This window comes from Dermacentor albipictus, chromosome 3 (assembly GCF_038994185.2).
Source record: "Dermacentor albipictus isolate Rhodes 1998 colony chromosome 3, USDA_Dalb.pri_finalv2, whole genome shotgun sequence".
Taxonomy (NCBI): domain Eukaryota; kingdom Metazoa; phylum Arthropoda; class Arachnida; order Ixodida; family Ixodidae; genus Dermacentor; species Dermacentor albipictus.
Window position 1 is genome coordinate 139823632 of NC_091823.1, and position 19958 is coordinate 139843589.

Here is a 19958-nt window from a genome sequence, read left to right on the forward strand (position 1 = left end):
GAAGCTTTTCACTCGTTTACACCGTCTTTGTAAATTGCCGACAGCTTTGGACAGCGCACAAATGCCGACGATGGCATCCCCGCTTACGCTCCACGAAGAGGCATGCAGGAACACAACACTACAGTTGTTTGACCGGAAACGAGCTCACTAGATCGGCGAAAGATCGGCGAGATCACTAGATCGCTTTGCAAAAAACTTACTCACAAAGAGCATTTCCAACATGAGGAGATCCCAAGACTTTCGTTCGCGTCGAAAGCACTGCTCGCACCAGCATCGTTTGCTTCTTCGAGAGGCCGGCTCTTCGCAATCGGCTCGTACATGTAGGGAGTAACGCCGAACTCCTCAGAAAAACACAGTCTCTCTAAATTTTCCATTACCGTCTCAGAAAAACAGCACCAAACTACCTGGCACCGCGCTTCATGTGTAGCGGCAGCGGTCGGTTACTAGAGTTGACGTCATGAGGCGCCCGATCAATCACAGGCGGAAACGAGACGCGCGAGCTGGGCGTGTCCGCTGCTGCACTTTTCGTCGAAGTAAAATATATTTGCGCTTTCTTTCGCTCAATTTCGATACGATAATCGAATTCGGAGGGTTGAAAACCATTATGTACAGATGTTCACTCATTTTTTCTGGAAAGCCTTTCAGCTTCCCTTTAAGCATCTATTGAAATTACATGCACCTGTTCATCTTCTGCACACTGTTTTGCTGCATAGCAATTACGTGTCTGCCCGGCTGATACGCAAAACCAGGTGGCCCCTCCAAAACGACCTATTGTTATGCGAATAACGCTAGCTATGGAATTGATCCACTAGGATCTGTCGCTAACTCCAAGATGCGACCCACTGTACTTGTCGAAAAACCGATCGAGCAAACGTGCCAAGCCCTCTCGAGAGAAGGCATAAATACAGCATTGCTGTATGAAATGAGTTATGCGCTTGCAGTCGTATCTTTGGTAAATCAGCAGCCTTTATACTTACGTACCACAAGACCGGTGGATGTCATTTTTTTTTCCTTTCACAACACGTGTGCTTGATTATGCGAGGACGCGCATGGACCACTAGTTCTTTCTTTAAGTCTTTCCGTTGTCTGAGATTAGAGCCAGAAAAAGGCGCATCTGTAGAGGCAGCACAGGTGGCGCTAAATTTAAGCGGATTGCTTATGCATGCTGCCCTTTGTGCAAGCTGTTCGGTAAAGAAGCAGCAGCAGCAGCAGCTACGGTCAGCAAAACCCGGCAGGATTCACAAATAAGGCCTCGGCTAAAAAAGCGCATTTGCACTTCCTGCGCTCTAGATGATTTAGGAATTAGGAGCAAGGTGGTGATATTTATTCATGTAGGTGCTACCGGAGCTAAGGAGAGAGAGAGAGAGCAGACTTTATCAAAAAAAAATTAAAAAATGGGTCAATGCCCTCAGTTCAGGGCACCTCGCTGGCATTATTCTCCATTGATTACCTGAAAAATTCCGCCAGCTAAACTTATAAATGGTGGCCTGAGTAAGCAACTATGTCATGGGTGACGAGGAAGGTAATGAAGTGCGAAGTCAGTGTTATATGTGCAGTGTAAGGATATCCATGCACCATTGACAAGGGAGAGGCCCTCAATCAATATTCAACGAAGCAGATGTAAGCATGATGATTATAGTAATGCGTTGGTGTGTACATATCGTATTACTGTACCGTGTTCACGTGGTAAGGTTGGGTGTAGCTGCGGAAACACTCTTTCTGTTCTGTAGGGCTCCAGTTCTAGTGAACTTTCCATGATTCCATCCCAATTTCCATCACGAGCGACTTGCTTAGCCCTTCATTTCCCAGCAGACCCTGTTCCCAGCACGCCGTTGACACGATGCTGACAAGCTGCTGACACACGGGCGTTGACACGTGATTGACAGACGGCTGTGTCCCTCGCCTTGTCCACAGCACTCCTTTATCCTTAATTCGACACCCTCACCGCTAACACACCTTCACTCTTTCCAAACCCACCCACCTTATGGCCTCTCCCCTTTAGAAGAACCCCACCTATATATGCTGTGGCGATGAAAGCATATGTCGCCTTGAAGAAGGCAAGACCACTTGTCGAAACGTTGGCTCCTGCTTTCACCTTTTTCTCGTCTTGCTCATTGTCCATTAGCGACATATGTTACTCAAAGAAATATGGCAGAGCACTTCGCAACGAGGACGTAACACAGAGTGAATAAACACGAGCGCTGTAGCCATATATTACTTATCTACAACATGCATCCAGAAATGAAATTCACTTTAAAGTCCCTTTGAGGTACTCTTGTATAGTGCCCGGTGAGTCGTCTTACCAGGCGGACAGGGTATAAAGAATTGCTAAACGGAGGGTCCAGGAGCTCCGATGACAATATAGTTGGTGGAATGAGTCGACAATCAGTGTACCAGTTGTCAGCCTCGGCATGGTATGCGATAACCACAAAAATGTCCACATGAAATGCCCTGCACCAAAAAACAAAAATAGCTTCAGCTCATCAATGGCAAAAAAAAATGTTTCATTCATTCATTCAGCCTAATGCTTAATACAACTGCAGTGCGGTGATTTGGCACAGATTTAAAACTACATGTGTTTAAATGTGAGGAATCGCTTTTCAAAAGCACCTTTATTGCGGATAGTGTTATTTGTCCGCTTCAGCCGCTTTGAGTTTATATACGCAGTGTGTCCCCAGCTATCTTTAGCCGGAGCTTAAAAATATGCAAATGCAATGTAGCTGGACAGAACAAAGGTTTTGATGTTTGCCGTCGCTTGGAGACACTCAAATAATTTTCTTGTTCCACCTAATTAGATAATTATCTTTATTAATAATCAACTTCTCAAATATTATAATTATATTAGAAGTGTCAATGAGAAAATTGTAGAGCAACACGAAGAACTCCCGATCCAGCTTTTTGTTACTCAATACGTGCTACATAAAAGCTTTTTTCCAAGCGTGAAAGAAGCCCGCGAATACACGCAACGTGCCTCGATCGGCCAGTCGCGCGGCAATTTTGCCTACCTTTGCGGGCTTCATTCACGCTCAGAAGAACACTTTTATGTAGCATCTATTGAGCAACAGAAAGGTGTATTGGTAGTTATGTCGTTATATCGATGTCATTCATTCTTCGTAATTCCGTCGTCGTCACTGCATGCGCCATCGGCGTACAGTCCTCGTTCTACCGTCACCAGTGATAGTCCTAACAAAGCGGGCTAATCGCAGAGACAGTGTATGTCGCACACAGCCGAAGCGCTTGAAATCTCAGGAGGACCCGTACAGACTCTAAATAAAGGCGTCTTAGTCAATACGGTCTGTCACTACGTGGTTGCTACGATGAGTGAATGCTAATCGCATTAACTTCGTTAGTCATCTTAAGATGGGTTCTGCAGGAATCCTTGCGTATTCGCGACACCAAAAAAAAAAATCTGGTCATCATCGTTCCCAGGTCATTGGGAACTTAAATTCTCAGGGGTGATCGCACTCAGGCGTGACGCAGATTTTCCCACGTTCGACGGGGGTAGCGCTGCGAGTTAAGACAGCGGTCCCGCCTGTCAACAAGAGGAAGAGCATTGGGGTGGTAGGGAGTGATAGTGAGAGGCAAACTTCAAGAGTTGCTAGACCACACAGTGTTGAATAAGCAACATTACAAAAAGTTTGAAAAATATGTCCATTGCAATCGTGCTAAACATATTGGAAGCTATTTGATTGGTGCAAGACTCCATGCAAAAAAAAAGCTTAACTACACTGTATTCAGGTATCCAAGCTATCATTCGTATAGCAACCACAAGGGTAATCAATGAGTGGCGTTTCGATAGAGCTGGTCACATGCTTAGAGAGGAGAAGACGTGCCGAGATCGAGACACAGTTGCCTGCAGTATTTTGTTGCTGCACAATAATACGTAGATTTTCGACAGCCGTCACTAATTTGCTGCTTTGCACTGCCTCTGCGGGATCATTCTCATGTGAAATAAAAATAAATAAATTTCCAACAAGTTCTCAGAGTGCCTAAATAAAGATGTAAAAAAGAAACTCTGTAGAGGTCATTTACATTTTTTTCATTCTTAAAGCACTGTGCAACTCGCTGTTGTTGCATTGTTCTTCTTCATCATTCGTTACAGCGAGTTGAATATTCTGATAGTGCATCACATAATTAGTCCAACGAAATAAATTTAGACTTTCTTGCGTTCATTGTTCTTCGATAAATACTTTAACCCTACGCGGACGATGCAAAACTTCCCAACAATCGTGAGAGGGATGTGAAAAAGAAAACACAACGCCGTAACTTTTATTGTCTCAGTGAATTTTTGATGATAATTTCACACGTGCATGGCTGCGAACCCTCGTGGTTCGCAGCCCTGCATATGTTTTTCTGGCACTAGGTACGTTCCCTGCAAACTTACGTGAACAAACCAGTAGGCTGTATTCCAATCCGACTAGAAAAAAGTACGTCGCCAACGATTGCTAAAGTGGGATGAAGTGACTGGCAGTGGGCACGGGAGTATTCAGCTATGCCTTGCCTACAGTATATTGCCGCACAACTATGTAGAAAATGTAGAAAGGCCATTCATATCACACTTTCAAGCACGTACATGGTGATTCACGGATGCAGTGTCGTACGTCTTCCTCCGTAACTGTAAGCAGGCGTTGTGCCCCTCGCGGTGGCTGTTGCCAGCCGGATACCTCTCTCTTTTTATAACTGGCCATATTATCTACGCGTTCACGTATCAAATACTCCAACAATAATTTGTGAGTGTTCGACTAGCGACTAAATGAAATTGAATGTTTTTTTTTCTTTCTCTCACACAGGTAAAGTAGCCAGCGGGAGAGAACGCAGGACAAAACGTTGGGTTGATGCAGCTCCGAGACGACCCGGTGCCTTACAGTCACATGACAGCATTTTCACGGCAACCGAAGACTCGACCTAGCCTCGCATAGGCTCCAGGGCTAATGGGTAAAACAGACACGGGCCGTGACGGGTCGGGCCAGGCCACAATCATTCGGGGCCGGGCAGGGTAGGGGCGAGCTTTAATATGATCGTACCGGGCTTGGGTGGGCCAACGCATGAAACTTGCGGGCATGGGCCGGGACCCGGGCCTGAAAAACCCGCCCGTGCACTGCTCAAGTGCGCCGTACTGGACAACTTCGGATTATTTTGGCCATGCCTGATTTTTTAACGCAGTCTCCGAGAGCGGCGCGTCAGCGTTTTGTGCATATCGCCCTCATGCTAATATGATTGCCAAGGTCAATGCTCGAATCACCGTCCACGTGCTCAGCGACGCAAAGCCAGTGCTACTGAGCTACAGCGGCGGTTTTCACAGCGTTGTAAAAATAAGTGAAAATGAGCAATGCATTCGTTACCTCAGTTTTTGAGCGACGAGTTCTCCGTTTAGGTGCGAGTACAGCGTGTGGAATATAATCGTATAGCTTGGTCGGTCCGTGGGGCTTTTCTTAAATTTCATCAAGTTGGAAATCATCTGAAGAAAAAAGTAACATGATGCAAAAATATTAAATGCGAGATACAGTCGAACGCTCTTATAACAAGGTGCTCGGGCTTCCGAAATGATATAGCCATGCAGGCGACTTCGTTGTACAGGGCGCACATAGCAAATTTCACAGTTTAACGCGGACACAATTATTACTTCGTTATGCACGTCATTTTGTTGTAGAGGCCTTTGTCGCAGAGGTGATCGAGTGTACTTTAACTATTTAAAGCTCCAGCAGAATGCATTGCACGTGCACTAAATGCAAACTTAAATATCACGACAGGTACTCGTGGGTTCTACCATCGTTTCTCAATATCTCAATAAATAAATCGGCCGCAAAGATAATTTTCCTATGGACGCCCACAGAGAAAGTTTTCGAAGCGAAGAAATAAACGAAATGGATGTTCATTTCAAATAAGGCGCCTTCATATCTTAAGGTCCAGTGTATTTTTTTGGATGACAACAATACCGCTCATATAATACTTTCATGAAAAGTGGCGAAGCCTAGAAGGTATTCGGTACACTGAAAACTGTTCAGGTTGGCTGTGTGCCTCACTTAATTCTCGCTTCTCTGCTTATTTCGGCGTATTCTTCTGCAGCTGAAATTTTTATTGTAAACATTCTTGCATCGGTCAGTGTGCCAGTTTGTCTCATGACTTACGCCGCTACCCTTAAGGGATGGCATTAAATTGTTGAAGGCGACAAAGGATTTTTTCTGTTTTTTGGCGTCATGTGAGAAATAAACCTGATGGCTGTGACAAGCGGCACGAAACCGCTCGAAATAACGTTTCACTATCGCTGTTGTACTGCCTGTCAGACATACCGGTATTCATGATTTTGGCTTCTAGCGCGAAGTGAAACACAGACACAGAAAGGAGCAGACAGGATGAGCGCTAACTCTCAACGAAAGTTTTATTGAAACGAAGAACATATATATATATATATATATATATATATATATATATATATATATATATATATATATATATATATATATATATATATAGGTGATTGCGAAAACCGTAGCATAAGAACATGACAAGGTAAAAAGCATCAGTTAAACATATCAGGGGGTATGGAAGGCAAAGAACCAAAACTATTTCAGATTAGTACACGTATTGCGAAGGTACTGAAATTCGCAATCTAACAGAGACAACGAAGCATGACTGACGCAAGTGTCTCCTAATCTTTTATATGGAAAGCCTCGATAATTTCCCGCGTGGTTTGGCATCTGTGTCTAGTAAGAATTTTTGTGTCTTCAAAGAAAGATTTGCAACCACAATCGAAACAATGTGCCGCTAAAATGTGATGCATTAGGGTTGTTTAGTTAATGTTTGTGTTCTTTTAGTCTAATGTTAATGCACCTACCACTCTGTCCAATGTAAGCTTTCCCACACTCGAGTGGAATCTGATAAACTATACCCGTGTTGCAAGGCACAAAAGGGGACACATGTTTAACTCCGCAATCATCTTTTATTTTTTTGCCTTCCTGTTCAAGTGTCCTATTTATCAAAGGGCACATGTTAGCCAACTAAAATATCACGACAGGTACTCGTGGGTTCTACCATCGTTTCTCAATGTCTCAATAAATAAATCGGCCGCAAAGATAATTTTCCTATGGACGCCCACAGAGAAAGTTTTCGAAGCGAAGAAATAAACGAAATTGATGTTCATTTCAAATAAGGCGCCTTCATATCTTAAGGTCCAGTGTATTTTTTTGGATGACAACAATACCGCTAATATAATACTTCATGCAAAGTGGCGAAGCCTAGAAGGTATTCGGTACACTGAAAACTGTTCAGGTTGGCTGTGTGCCTCACTTATTTCTCGCTTCTCTGCTTATTTCGGCGTATACTACTGCAGCTGAAATTTTTATTGTAAACATTCTTGCATCGGTCAGTGTGCCAGTTTGTCTCATGACTTACGCCGCTACCCTTAAGGCATGGCATTAAATTGTTGAAGGCGACAAAGGATTTTTTTTTTTTTTTGGCGTCATGTGAGAAATAAACCTGATGGCTGTGACAAGCAGCACGAAAACTGCTCGAAATAACGTTTCACTATCGCTGTTGTACTGCCTGTCAGACATACCGGTATTCACCCTGCATATATAGAACTACCCCATTTCACAACGGTATTCCCTATGTAAAACCACAAAAGTTCTAAAAAAGATTCCACGGGCATCCCACAGTCCCGAGTAAACCGGACAAAATATATGTACAAAAATCGGGAGTTTGTATTGGTTCTAAAGTTGCACCAGTTTTGAGTGACATTTATCTAAGTCGCATTAATAGAAAACTACAAAACAATCTTAAGGAATTGGCGGTGCATGCGTTTAGATATGTAGACGACTATCTGGTGTTTTGTTCTCGCGATAACTACACCAAGAAAGCTACGGATATTTTAAATGTTTTTAGGGAATGTGGTGGCGGCCTAGGTTTCACGCTAGAGATTATCCAGGGCAACAAATTACAATTTATAGATCTGTGCTTAACGTCGCCTGTTGGGATTATTCGCCTAGGGCCAAGAAGCCACTGCTAGAATTTTCTTCTTGCCATTCTCAACTTGTTAAACAGGGGATAGCTTATTCAACTCTTAGGTCTGACATCACTAAGTCATGTTCGCACAATATTCAACAAAGTTTTTCACAACAGATAGAAAGGCTTGGAAAGGCTAGCTATCCCGTGCATTTATTATCACTAACCTGCGAAAAACTTGCAAAATGGGTAAAAGCCCTGGTAAGAAACAGGAAAAACAGAACAAAGAAACAAAGTTTGCTGTAGTGCCCTACATACATAGATAATCCCATGGTTTAAGGAATGTGGCCGATAGGTATGACATCAGTACCGTTTTCTCGGCCCCACGCAAGTTAGCTAACATGTGCCCTTTGATAAATAGGAGACTTGAACAGGAAGGCAAAAAAATAAAAGATGATTGCGGAGTTAAACATGTGTCCCCTTTAGTGCCTTGCAACACGGGTATAGTTTATCAGATTCCACTCGAGTGTGGGAAAGCTTACATTGGACAGAGTGGTAGGTGCATTAACATTAGACTAAAAGAACACAAACATTCACTAAACAACCCTAATGCATCACATTTAGCGGCACATTGTTTCGATTGTGGTTGCAAACCTTTGTTTGAAGACACAAAAATTCTTTCTAGACACAGATGCCAAACCACGCGGGAAATTATCGAGGCTTTCCATATAAAAAGATTAAGAGACACTTGCGTCAGTCATGCTTCGTTGTCTCTGTTAGATTGCGAATTTCAGTACCTTCGCAATACGTGTACTAATCTGAAATAATTTTGGTTCTTTGATTTCCATACCCCCTGATATGTTTAACTGATGCTTTTTACCTTGTCATGTTCTTATGCTACGGTTTTTGCAATCACCTATGTATACGTTCTTCGTTTCAATAAAACTTTAGTTGAGAGTTAGCGCTCGTCCTTTCTGCTCCTTTCTGTGTCTGTGTTTCACTTCGCGCTAGAAGCCAAAATCATGTTACCGTACCAACTCGCCCAACTGTCTATCCTTTTGCATACCGGTATTCGCATGGCGTGGTTAGAATTTATATATAGTTTTCAGCCATACGGTTTCTTTGATGACAGTATTAGTTTAAGTTCACTGTCGCATACAGCAGTGTATTACACCAATAAGAATAACTAAGGCAGTGAGCCATGAAACAAACCAGCTCCATTGTGCCTGTAGAAATGTGTGTTGTGTACGTTGAATGAGGTTAGCACTCTAGAACATCTTGAAGGGGCAGCGCAAGAAGACGATAACAAAAGGCAGGAACACGCAGGACAGCGCTGTCCTGGGTGATCCTGCCTTCTGTTATCGTCTTTTTGCGCTGCCCCTTCAAGATGTTCAACCAGTACCAACTCGCCCAAATGTCGATCCTTCTTAGCACTCTAGATTCTCTAGCATGGATTTCTTCCACAATTAGCAATTTGAAAACCTAAACGGTGACAATCGTTGAATTATTTTACTCTGCCTTTTTTAAGCAGCAAACATATCCTCTTGCCCGAATGTAGCCTAATTTCGTTCCGGAAGTTTGATCAAACATGTTTAACATATTTTTGCTCTTTTTTTATTTTACCGCGTTAATTAGCTACGACAGCGTAGCCAACGCAGCACCGGCACCTGAGTAACCAGTAAACCTGCGCGTAAACCAAGGCTTAGGGAACTGCTGGTTTGGCAAATAAGCATGAACATGTCACCACGCCAGTCACAACCAGAATATTTGCACGACCTGAAAAAGAATATTGAGTGAGTCAACCACACTTCAATGTCATTGTCTTGTTCTGACAAGAAGCTTCCCTTGAATGTCGTCGCGACTTACCGCTTTCAGTAACGACATGTTTGCGCTTACAACTCATTGCCGCATAAAATTTCAATGTCTGCTATAGTAATAAAGAGTTGATAGTGGCACTTGTTCTTGTTCGTAGAGCTTTTTTCTAAAGCACAAGTTCTTTCAGATTGGACACGTACAAACTATGCCAGCTTTACAAGGTTTACTGTAGGTCCGAGGGCATTCCGGAAGCATTTCTAGCGCGGAACGCTCTTGCGTCGAAGTGAGCACGCTTGATTTTGACAGGTGCGTTGTGTCCCATTTGAAGTGCAACAACTTATTGAGATGCACTCCTGGCTGATTTTTTCGTCTCAGCATAAGCACGTGCATTGCGGGGTCTAAACGTCATCCGTTTAAGCTGCTTATGTTAATGTATTTACCACAAAAATCCGCCCGGCGCCACATTGACTCGCTTGCGTCAACGCGCGATTTCTAACAAGTCCCACAAGCCCCTCGACGGACAATAACAGTTGTTTTGAAAACATGAGAAATTCACTATACCTGAAATATCCGCTCATACCATTGACGGAAGTATCCGGAAAACAACGCTTCCATTAAAAATATACCGACAGTTGCGATACTACTTAATGGAAAATTTGAGCGCCACTCTTTACGTGTTTTTATTGCGCGATATATTCGCTGGCGCGGGCAATCAGTCTCAAGCGGCACATTGCAAACGGAGCGAAGCGTGGCGCGATGGCCTCGCTAATCGGGAAACCACGAGAGAAACTGCGTGGGTGACACGTGGGCGCGATGCACTGCAGCTGCCGCAGACAGACATCCGCTCATGCAGCGCTTTGTTTCTATAGACGGTGTCGGTGGACGTGCTCGCCGCATGCCATCGGTGAACAGACGACGGCGCGCTACTCTGGCGCCGTGTTGCAGCGGTTGTTGCCGCAAAGCCTACCTTGCGCGCCACTACTCTTCGCCCACTTTCACCATACTCTCCTCGTCCTCTGTCCGCCTCATAGTGCTGCCGCACGTTCCTCCTCCGTTTTCTCCTCGCACCCTCTTTGCTATTATTCTTTTTTCCCTCGATACGCTCATTCTTTCACCCTTCGCTATGTTCGGTTGCTCGGTTACACGGAGGAAGGACGCTGATGATGATGAATAAACATTTATTGGGCCATAAATAAATCGATAGCGCACGCAGGCACCAGATGGGGTGGTTCCCTAGTTACGGGACCCATATGTTCCCAGCAGCTCCTGACCCCTTTCTGGTGTACAGAGTACTTCATTACGAAACTTCTCCTGTTTACCGTCTGCAGTATGGTGACCCGATCAAAATTTCTTGCAATTGATGTCGCAAAGTTGGCGTTTTGAAATGTCCAGAAATATTCCAAACCTAATTGTATTTACTAATTACTATTCTATTTGAAGATGAAATGAAATACGGTAAAGGGTTCATAATTAGGGTAGGGGGATGAATGCGAGCACTGACAGACAAGAAGGACGCCGACGCGACACGCAGGAACGGGCGCTTAAGGGCTGCGCTCTAAATCATCGTTGACGTAGCAACAGATTGATTCGAGCGGGTTGGTACATGTTTAATGTTTTCTTCGTTGTTTATGCAGATCCTAAATGGCTAGTGCTTCTTCTAGTAAAGTTAGGCGCAGTCAGCGCTAGTCCTTTTGCGGTTTTTTATTTGTCCTCAGCCGGTCGCATTCATTCAATATATCTTCATCACTGACGAAATAAATATAGATGTACGCGAACGCAATGCCTGCCTGTGATATTTATCCTATCACACTCTGCTCAATTGAGACGTTCTAATCGAGCGGTTTCTTCTCAGAAACGGTCGAAAACTTCCCCTGAAATTTGTGCCCACGAAAATTGAAATTTGATATCTCATATACTTTACCATTATGTATTTAACCCCACAACGCTCAAACGTATAATTTCGAGTGCGGTCATTTTGATACCAACAAATTCTAGTTGAAGCGTTTGAAAATTAACACAAACCAACAACTACCATTTTTTTTATAATTTACAGCGAGTGGTCAGTTGTGTAGCGTTAAAGAAACCAAATGCTTTTAATTCCTCTAATAACAAAAATATTTATTAACATAACATTTATTTCGTTGTGTTTTTCTAATATATCCTTCATATCAAGATTTAAAGAACAACGTCCTATAATGATACCTTGGTGTGTATTGGTGTTGCAGCTTTCCAGCAATAAATATCCATGCGCGCTTTTGATTCTAGTTAACGTATCTCAGTACCATGAATTTTCAGGGTTACTTCTGCCTAGAATGTTGAGTCTGCTTGTGTGCCGAAACATTTTTGGAGACTCAATCAAATGTGAATTGAATGATGCCAGGAGCGAATCAAGTCCAATATCGGATACTCTTCGAATATCTTCAAATACCGAACAGGCGTGTTCAACATGATTGAAGAACGATCGTCACATCTCGGTACATTCACAACCCTAGCAAGTTTCTGTCGTTACATTGCACGTCTTGAAGCCTTGTTTACTCAAACGACAAATGGGGCGTTATGACCATAGGATCCGCTTATTTGCACAGTTTAAAGTCATTGTTGTGTAAGAAAAGCAGCGGTTTAGCCGGAACAGTCTGGTCCTCTGTGTGATGTACAGAGTACTTCATTACGAAACTTCTCGTGTTTGGTGTCTGCACTATGGCGACCCGGTCAAAATTTCTTGCAATCGATGTCGCAAAGTTGGCGTTTTGAAATGTCCAAAAATATTCCAAACCTAATTGTATTTACTAATTACTATTCTATTTGAAGATGAAATGGAATACGGTAAAGGGTTCCTAATTAGGGTAGGGGGAACATTCGAAACTTCCGAATAGCAGCTTGAATATTGGCCTGTTAGACTAGGGGAACGAATCGAATAGGGCAATATTCAATTCGTGTTTTGAAAGCTTTGGACATCCGCACTCTCCTAGTTAAAGCCCGTTTAGCAGGGCTGGTCGATTCATTATCTTCAACCCTAGCGCGTCATCTGCTCTTTTCAGCACTTTCGTAACAAGGTTAAAAGTCGTAAGAGGGTTCAAGTAATTCAAGTTTCCGGTTCATTACACCCACCCTCAAGCTTTTGGCCGCGTATTCGACGGACGTTGCGGCGTTTACTGTGGTCGATCTCAAAGGTGCGTTCACTTGGGCGTAGTGGTAGATGTGGTTTTGTTCCCAGAAGTATTCCAAGAAATTTATTGTCGTGGCGTTTCGCACAAGTTCTTCCATCGCGGTCTCGTTTCTCATGGTAGAGCTAAAACGAAAAAGAGAAACGCATAATGATCCAGCGTACACCAACCTCTAACAGGTACTCTAAATGAAATATGATGAAAAATGAATTTTCATTGTACGCTAGAAGGCCAAATACCTTGAACATATGATGAATCTAGGGAGAGCACTGATAAATACAATGGGCGCGTTACGGAACCTACAACCTAGCTTCGCAGCACATATTTTGATTTCATGCTACAAAGGTATATTGACATTTGTATTAAAGATAGTATTACACTTTTTCTGAGTTTAACATCTTCTCACATCATTAAAGAAAAGAATTGGTGGCGCGGTTCATCAGAGTGCGGAATCTATACTTAGGATGCAATAATTTCTTTTTTCATTTCGTTAGGTTTAGGTGTGTGTTGCAGCACGCACAACCACAGACGATAAACACAAGATTTCAACGCTAAAAAATTATGACGACCTTTGTGACACTTCTCCTAGGAAACATCGAGAGACTTGAATGTGAACTGAGGCCCTTATCGTTGTGAACGGCCTTACTGGCATACAGTGGATGGCGATAAACAAAATTTCTGCAAGCGCACTCAACAAGGTTGGTAATAGTCCATTTACATATTCAGGCATACAACCACAACCAGCAACTAGACACTATAAACACGTAGGTAGTGCCGAAGCAGATATGTCTAGTTGCTATCCTTCAACAAATATTGATAATTTTCTGCCTGCCATTGGAAATGTACGTCAAACCTATCAGTATAAATTCTAAGTGTGCGAAGCAAAATTTCATAATCGCCAAGTCAAGGTTTTATAATTCCAAACACTCTGCGAATGGACTTCCAAAATTTTTTCAGACGGGCGTGCACACATGTTAAAAAAGTGTGTGCAGACATTCTCATGTTTACGTATACACGCGTATCATAAGCGATGTTTTAAATTCTTTGAATCATTGATAACTTCGCCAACAGCACAAACCTCGAACAGGAAAACAAGTCTGTCCCGACAGCATTCATGCTGGAAAAGTATTTTGGCTTATTTTCTTTGCATTATTTCATGCTACGCGATATGTGAAGGCTCTTGTTCCAGAAAACGAGACGTGTTGTAATTGTAAAATTCCCTGTACAAGCAATTGCAAGTAATTGCAATTTCCCTGGAAATTTCTGCTGGACAAGCTGGGTTATGAGTGTTCACTGCGTAGAGTTCCACAGATCACCACATGGCCTGGACGCGAAATTGTGACCAAATAAACCAATGAAGCTGTGGTGACGCGTGTCAAGGCCAAAATACAAGTAATATCTCAGAAAAGAATGACATTACACTTTCCCACTGCTGTTTAGGGACCGGACAAGATTGCACACTGACGAGAAAACATTTGAAGACTGAAATGAACGCTACTCGCAATTTTTTTATTCGGGGAAGACGCCATGCAGGCAAACGTCAAATTTTGTGCGATATGCTCGTAGGTTTGGTAACAGGGCTCAACTTCATATTACCAATGAAAAAATATAGACCTAGTCACTGGGTGTTTCAGCCAAATTACGACATTACATTCACGAAGTCCGTCGAGCTCGATAATTGATACTTTAAAGTCAGCAGTTTTTGCTCTTATATAGTGCCACAATCAGATAACGTTTCTGTAGCTCGAAGAAAGATAGCAACCTTACAGTCTGCTTCAATGGACCAGGAATATCATAAGGAGCACCATCTTAATTAGAGTAATGTTCTATTTAACACATGGACATTTTGTTTCATTTGTTGAGGCTCAATACCACAACTTCTACCAAGAAGCACTCGCTGCTAGCAAAATAGAGAGGGCAACTGAAATTTGTCTTCATTCAATGATTAGAATTTATGTTCCACAACTGTGTAGTGGACTGCAGTACACGATGTGGTAGAAGGCTCTGGAGTATTCTCAGTCCTTCATTTTAGCAATCAGGCTTCCGAATTTGTGCTCCTATTCTTTTCATTTCTCCTTGATACAAATGGAGATGCTGCGGCAGCAAATACATGCTGCTCTTAGAGCACTTTACTTTTCAGTTACAGTGGCTGTGTCCTTTTTTGAACTGTTGTTACAAAACAGTGAAAGGCGCTTTTTGAACATGTCTTTCTAGTTTTCGTTTCGTATTGGATCTCAGTACTCATGGGGTAACATGAAATTAAAAGAAGTGATCTCAGCTTCCGCTCCCGCCTATTAACTCTGAACAAAAGTGGAAGTTTGTAGACCAGCAGCCATGTTTTGCTTCTGTGTACAAAATCACGCGCGGAAGTACGTTACAGAAAGACGCGCATGCAAACTCGGATGCAAACGCTGCAAGTTTTACACGTGCCTTCGCGTGCTATAAATTCGTACCCACTTCCTCAGCTTTCAGTCCTTCTTGCATGCTGAGCTCGAACACTGGGGATGTTACCAGTGTTGCTAAGGGTATTAATTGCGGTCTCCATGGTGCACTCACTTTGCGTCGAAGCCTATGGCGTACTCGGTTTTCTCACTCTCCCTGGCTGTCTCGAGAAAAACTTCGAAGTCTTCGTTGTAGGGTGGAATCAGCATGCTTCCTTCGGGCGTGTACAGGGAGTCGAACACTGTGATGGTGCACAATCCGTCAGGCGCAGGCACGTAGGAGGTCACGTCGAAATCCTCTTGCACAGTGCAGATGAGAGAGCCTGGTGGGAGTGGTTTCTCTAAGGGTGGACGAGAAACCAGTGGTAATGCACCACGCGTGTTGGGCTGATATCGCATTTAGTAGTATACCTTAGTAGTGGTACCTTAGGGCTTAGTAGTGGTACTTATTTAGTAGTGGTACCTTAGGGCAACGATATGGATATCAACGCGTCACGCAGTTGAAGACGCCTGACGTCAGGTAAATGATCCGGTTAGGAAGGTCGTCGGCGTAAGCACGTTGCTCACCTAAAGTTTAAGTCCAATAAACTTCGCTTCGGCTCAGTTCGGTAAAAATGAGTAGCATAAACCACTCAAGCGATTTTGGTGAAGCCACAGCGCTCGTAATCCTATAGTTATTTTTGTTTGTTAGCTTGTTTGTTATTTTGTTAGCCGCATCTAAGCGGACGATGCCTGTAATTGATGGCTGTCGCGAATGACGTCAGTCCTATCAAGCCGCCTACAAGATTTTCCAGCGAGCTGCGGGTAGCCGCAGACGCCACCTTATCAAAGAGCTGATGCCGAGGAGCCTTACCTTCTAGATCATCCGTCACTTCCGAGGAGCGGTAATGGCGGTGTTCTGTTAGTTTGGGCATCAAGAACGGCTATATTTGCCAGCTTTTTGTGAAACGTCCAATTTTTCACGGAGTTCCTCCATATTGTCACATTGCGATGACGAAGAACACGGCAGCAAAATATGTAAATCACAAAACTATCTCTTTGTTGGGCGAATCTGTCCCCACAAAAGCAAGTGACACTCAAAGCACAACGATAGGGCCGAGCACAGTCGGCGATTCGTCGAAATCTTATCTGCGGGTCTAGCGCGTCGGCTTCTCTACAAGCCTCATCGAAGGTTCAAGCGTAATCGCTGGTGCCAGCGTGCCTCCCAGAAAGTACTGCACATTTCGCGTCGCTAAGACAATCAGATCGCACGAAGTTCGGTGACAACACACAACGGAAAGAACCATCGTTAATATTCGAGAAATTTCCCGAGCAATGAACGCGCGTTCAGGGCCAAGCAATGGGGTCTAACATTTCTTAGCCGGTGCAAACCGGTCTCTGGAGAAAGATAAATAAGTACGGGTGTCAGTATGTGCACTGTATTGAAGCAGGCGTTTTACACGGCCCAGAATTTCATTGTAGCCGGCCTTGAACTTTGGACACACCTAAGAATTTTCGAAGAGCTATTTCTCTTGCAGCCAATATCTTTAGAGATAACTATAAAATGCTGAATGTAATGCCACAACTTTGGGACAGGAGGAGATCGGAGGCAAATCGCAATCGCAAATTAATTCTCGGCAGTGCTGGATTTTAGTTCGCGCACTGTATCACGCAGACATGTGTGTCTCCTTACGAAGGTATCGTAAGAAGTCAACAAATAAGGACACCAAGGTCAACATAGAGGAAATTACTTGTACTGACTGATTGAATTAAAGAAATCGTAAATTTTTGCGAATGAAAGTGGATGAAAAAACAACGAGTCGCAGTTGGAATGCGAACCCGCACATTCGAATTACGCGTGCGTTGTTCTTACCAAATCAGCTACCATGGCGCCGTTTTTGCCACCATTTTCTGCGGTATTCATATTTTACTACTAGAACTAACTCCTGGAGTGTTAGCCAGCGCCACCACTCACAAACCAAAGCGGTGGATGTGGAACATCTTTTTTTTCCGCTGGCGTCACGAGTAGTGATCAATTTGGGTAACGGCAACTGGTAATTAAACCCACACGTGCTACCTGAAGGCATCAGTTTTCCCATATTCGAAACGCTGTTAATGTAATGAAGGAGAAGAAAGAGAACCGAGGGCACCGATAGTTATTAGTCATATCGTAAGAAGCCTATCAACAAAGGAGCCAAGGAAAACATAGAGAAGAAGCTCTTGAATCCCGCAACGTTAATGCCTTCAGGTAGCATGCGTAAAGTTATTGACCAGTTGCCGTTGCCCAAATAGATGATGATGATGATAGCAACCTTATTGTGCAGCCGAATAAGGAGGCCCCCCTACTCCCCGTCCCCGGCACACAGGCCTTGGGGACGGGGGCCGGGACCTCCTCGATTAAAAGCAAGCAATGAGGTCTTGACTCCTCGCGGCTTCTTCCGCCAGGCGGATGGCGTGTTGCTGTGGAGTAAGGTCCTCGCTCCGCAGCAGGGCTTCCCAGGCCTCTCTACAATATATGTTTTCTTTAGCCCCTGGGGAGCTTGCGCATTCCCAGATTATGTGGTCGAGGGACCCTCTCGCCCCACACTGTTTGCACTTATCGTTTTCTCTATCATGTATAACAAGATATGCCCACACCGGGTTTACGAAGTTCCCAGCTTGCAGGCGCCGCCATGCGACTGCCTCTCTATTGTCTAGACTTTTATCCGGTGGTGGCACCATTCTCTTGCGTAGCCGATTATTTTCGACAATCTGCGTGTAATTTTGCAGACGCTCGTCCAGATCGCGTACTCGTGACGCCTGCGACGGAAAGGATGTTCCACATGCGCGCTTAGGTTTGTGAGTAGTGGTGCTGGCTAACACTTCGAGAGTTAGTTCTAGTAGTAAAGCATAAATACGCAAGAAAGTGGATGAAAAAATGGCGTCGGCGGTAGCTCAATTCTAAAGAGGATCGCATGCCTAATGCGAAGACGTGGCTTCGTAACCTCCACCTCCCTGCGGCCAGTTATTTTTTCATTCGTTTTCATTTTCATTAATTTATCATTTCTTAAATTCAGTTACCAAGTAAAAGTAATTTCCTCTATGTTACCCTTGGTGTCTTTGTTCTTGGCTTCTTATGACATAATTAATAAAAATTGGGCCCTTCCGTTCTCTGTTTCTCTCGTTACGAATGTTATTATCATGCCGGAAAAACAAAAGCGTCGTTCACGGGGCTAAATTTTGCTTTGTAAAATTAACACCATTCTCTAGATGAGGTCTACGGCCCTCTTTCATTTCTGTATGCAGTCGTACAGAATAATGGGGAAAATAGATTCCATATGATGTCGCAAAGCTCCAATCATGAGAAACGGAGCGTTTCGTGTACAACACACGTTCTTAAAGCAAATGGCACTCGTCTAGTTCCTCTCTGAAGACCTCTCAACGTTACGTCTCCTGACAAAGTCGACGTATGCACGACGATAGTATTAGACACCATCGGAATACGTAACTTCTGGGAGGCAGCCTAGCGCCTTTGAGGAAAATATGTCGTTTCTAGCCTAACCGTAACATTGGGGCTTCATTGTCTCTTTTTCCGTGTACTGCTTTTACGTGGGCGGTAATTAACTGTTCTCTTAACCAGCAATTGTACTTGATATACACCGTTGACCAGTCTCTGTTCCTTGTTTCCAGCGACTGCTACGTAGGCCGCATGGGCCCTATCTTGAAAGCTGTCTCCATGGGGGCCGAGGACCGAGAATGCTGATAGCTTCGTTACCATAGTGTTCTCGCCGCTTAGTTCGCGTTGAAGCAAGAGGCAGCACGACAGTGAAAGTAAATCTCTCGCTGCTACGAGCGGTATCTTGAATGTGATCGTCTTGCTTAACTGAAGGACGGACGAACCGACGTTTCTCCTCCTTGGGTAAGCCTACAAATGCTTCCGCAGTTAAAAGCAAAGACACTAACATACACGTCTCGCAGCTGTGAAATGAGTACTGTCTTACGGAACCGCGAATTCCAAGCGGGGAGAGGTGCTATTACCCACGTCCTGTGACGGCTGCTATTGCCCCGTTACGATGATTCTGAAATAGAGACCCCCCCCCTAATGCAGTTGCTTCCTTCTTCTTACCAGAAATATTGATGTTGTACCTTATATGCATTCATTTTCTTTTCGGGAATAAAACATTGTAGATTCAGTCAAGTTTCAGTACTTAAGCTGTGGTGTTCTCAGAAGTACTGCAGAAATAGTTATGACAGATTCCGCTACCGAACAGCATCCGAACGTACGGGTGGTGGTGGTTGTAGATTTCCTGCCAGTCCTTCCCCAGAGATCTGGAGGGGCAGTCGCCGGTGCTCTTGATGACGTAGTAGCTGCATTTGAAGACGTTGCCACGTTATTATTCAGCCAAACGGAGCACCGTTATCGCACACTAGATGGTGATGACTTTCCCTAACGTACCATTTTATAACTTTGTTAAAAATGACATTCTCGCGGACTTAAACTAACACTTTTTGTCGTAGCTGTTCCGAAGCTTACTCCTTCGGTGAAATGCCCGGCAGCATTCATGGACAGGCATAACTTACTGTCTATCCTCCGCACAACAATGTTTGCGCCATAGGGTCGCTCTGTTTTGTGCAATTC

The 19958-nt window shown here is 43.8% G+C and overlaps 1 protein-coding gene across 2 annotated transcripts in view; it reads right to left on the reverse strand.

Moving 5' to 3' along the window:
* The window catches only part of LOC135917730 (uncharacterized), an 83953-nt gene that overhangs the window by 12495 nt on the left and 51500 nt on the right, over nt 1-19958 (reverse strand). For both annotated transcript variants that reach the window (XM_065451301.1, XM_065451302.1), the window contains 5 exons: nt 19604-19687; nt 15477-15702; nt 12865-13045; nt 5343-5458; nt 2304-2451 (listed from right to left, as the gene is read on the reverse strand). In XM_065451301.1, the coding sequence (XP_065307373.1) occupies nt 2304-2451; nt 5343-5458; nt 12865-13045; nt 15477-15702; nt 19604-19687 (755 nt within the window). The remainder of the gene's footprint in view (nt 1-2303; nt 2452-5342; nt 5459-12864; nt 13046-15476; nt 15703-19603; nt 19688-19958) is intronic.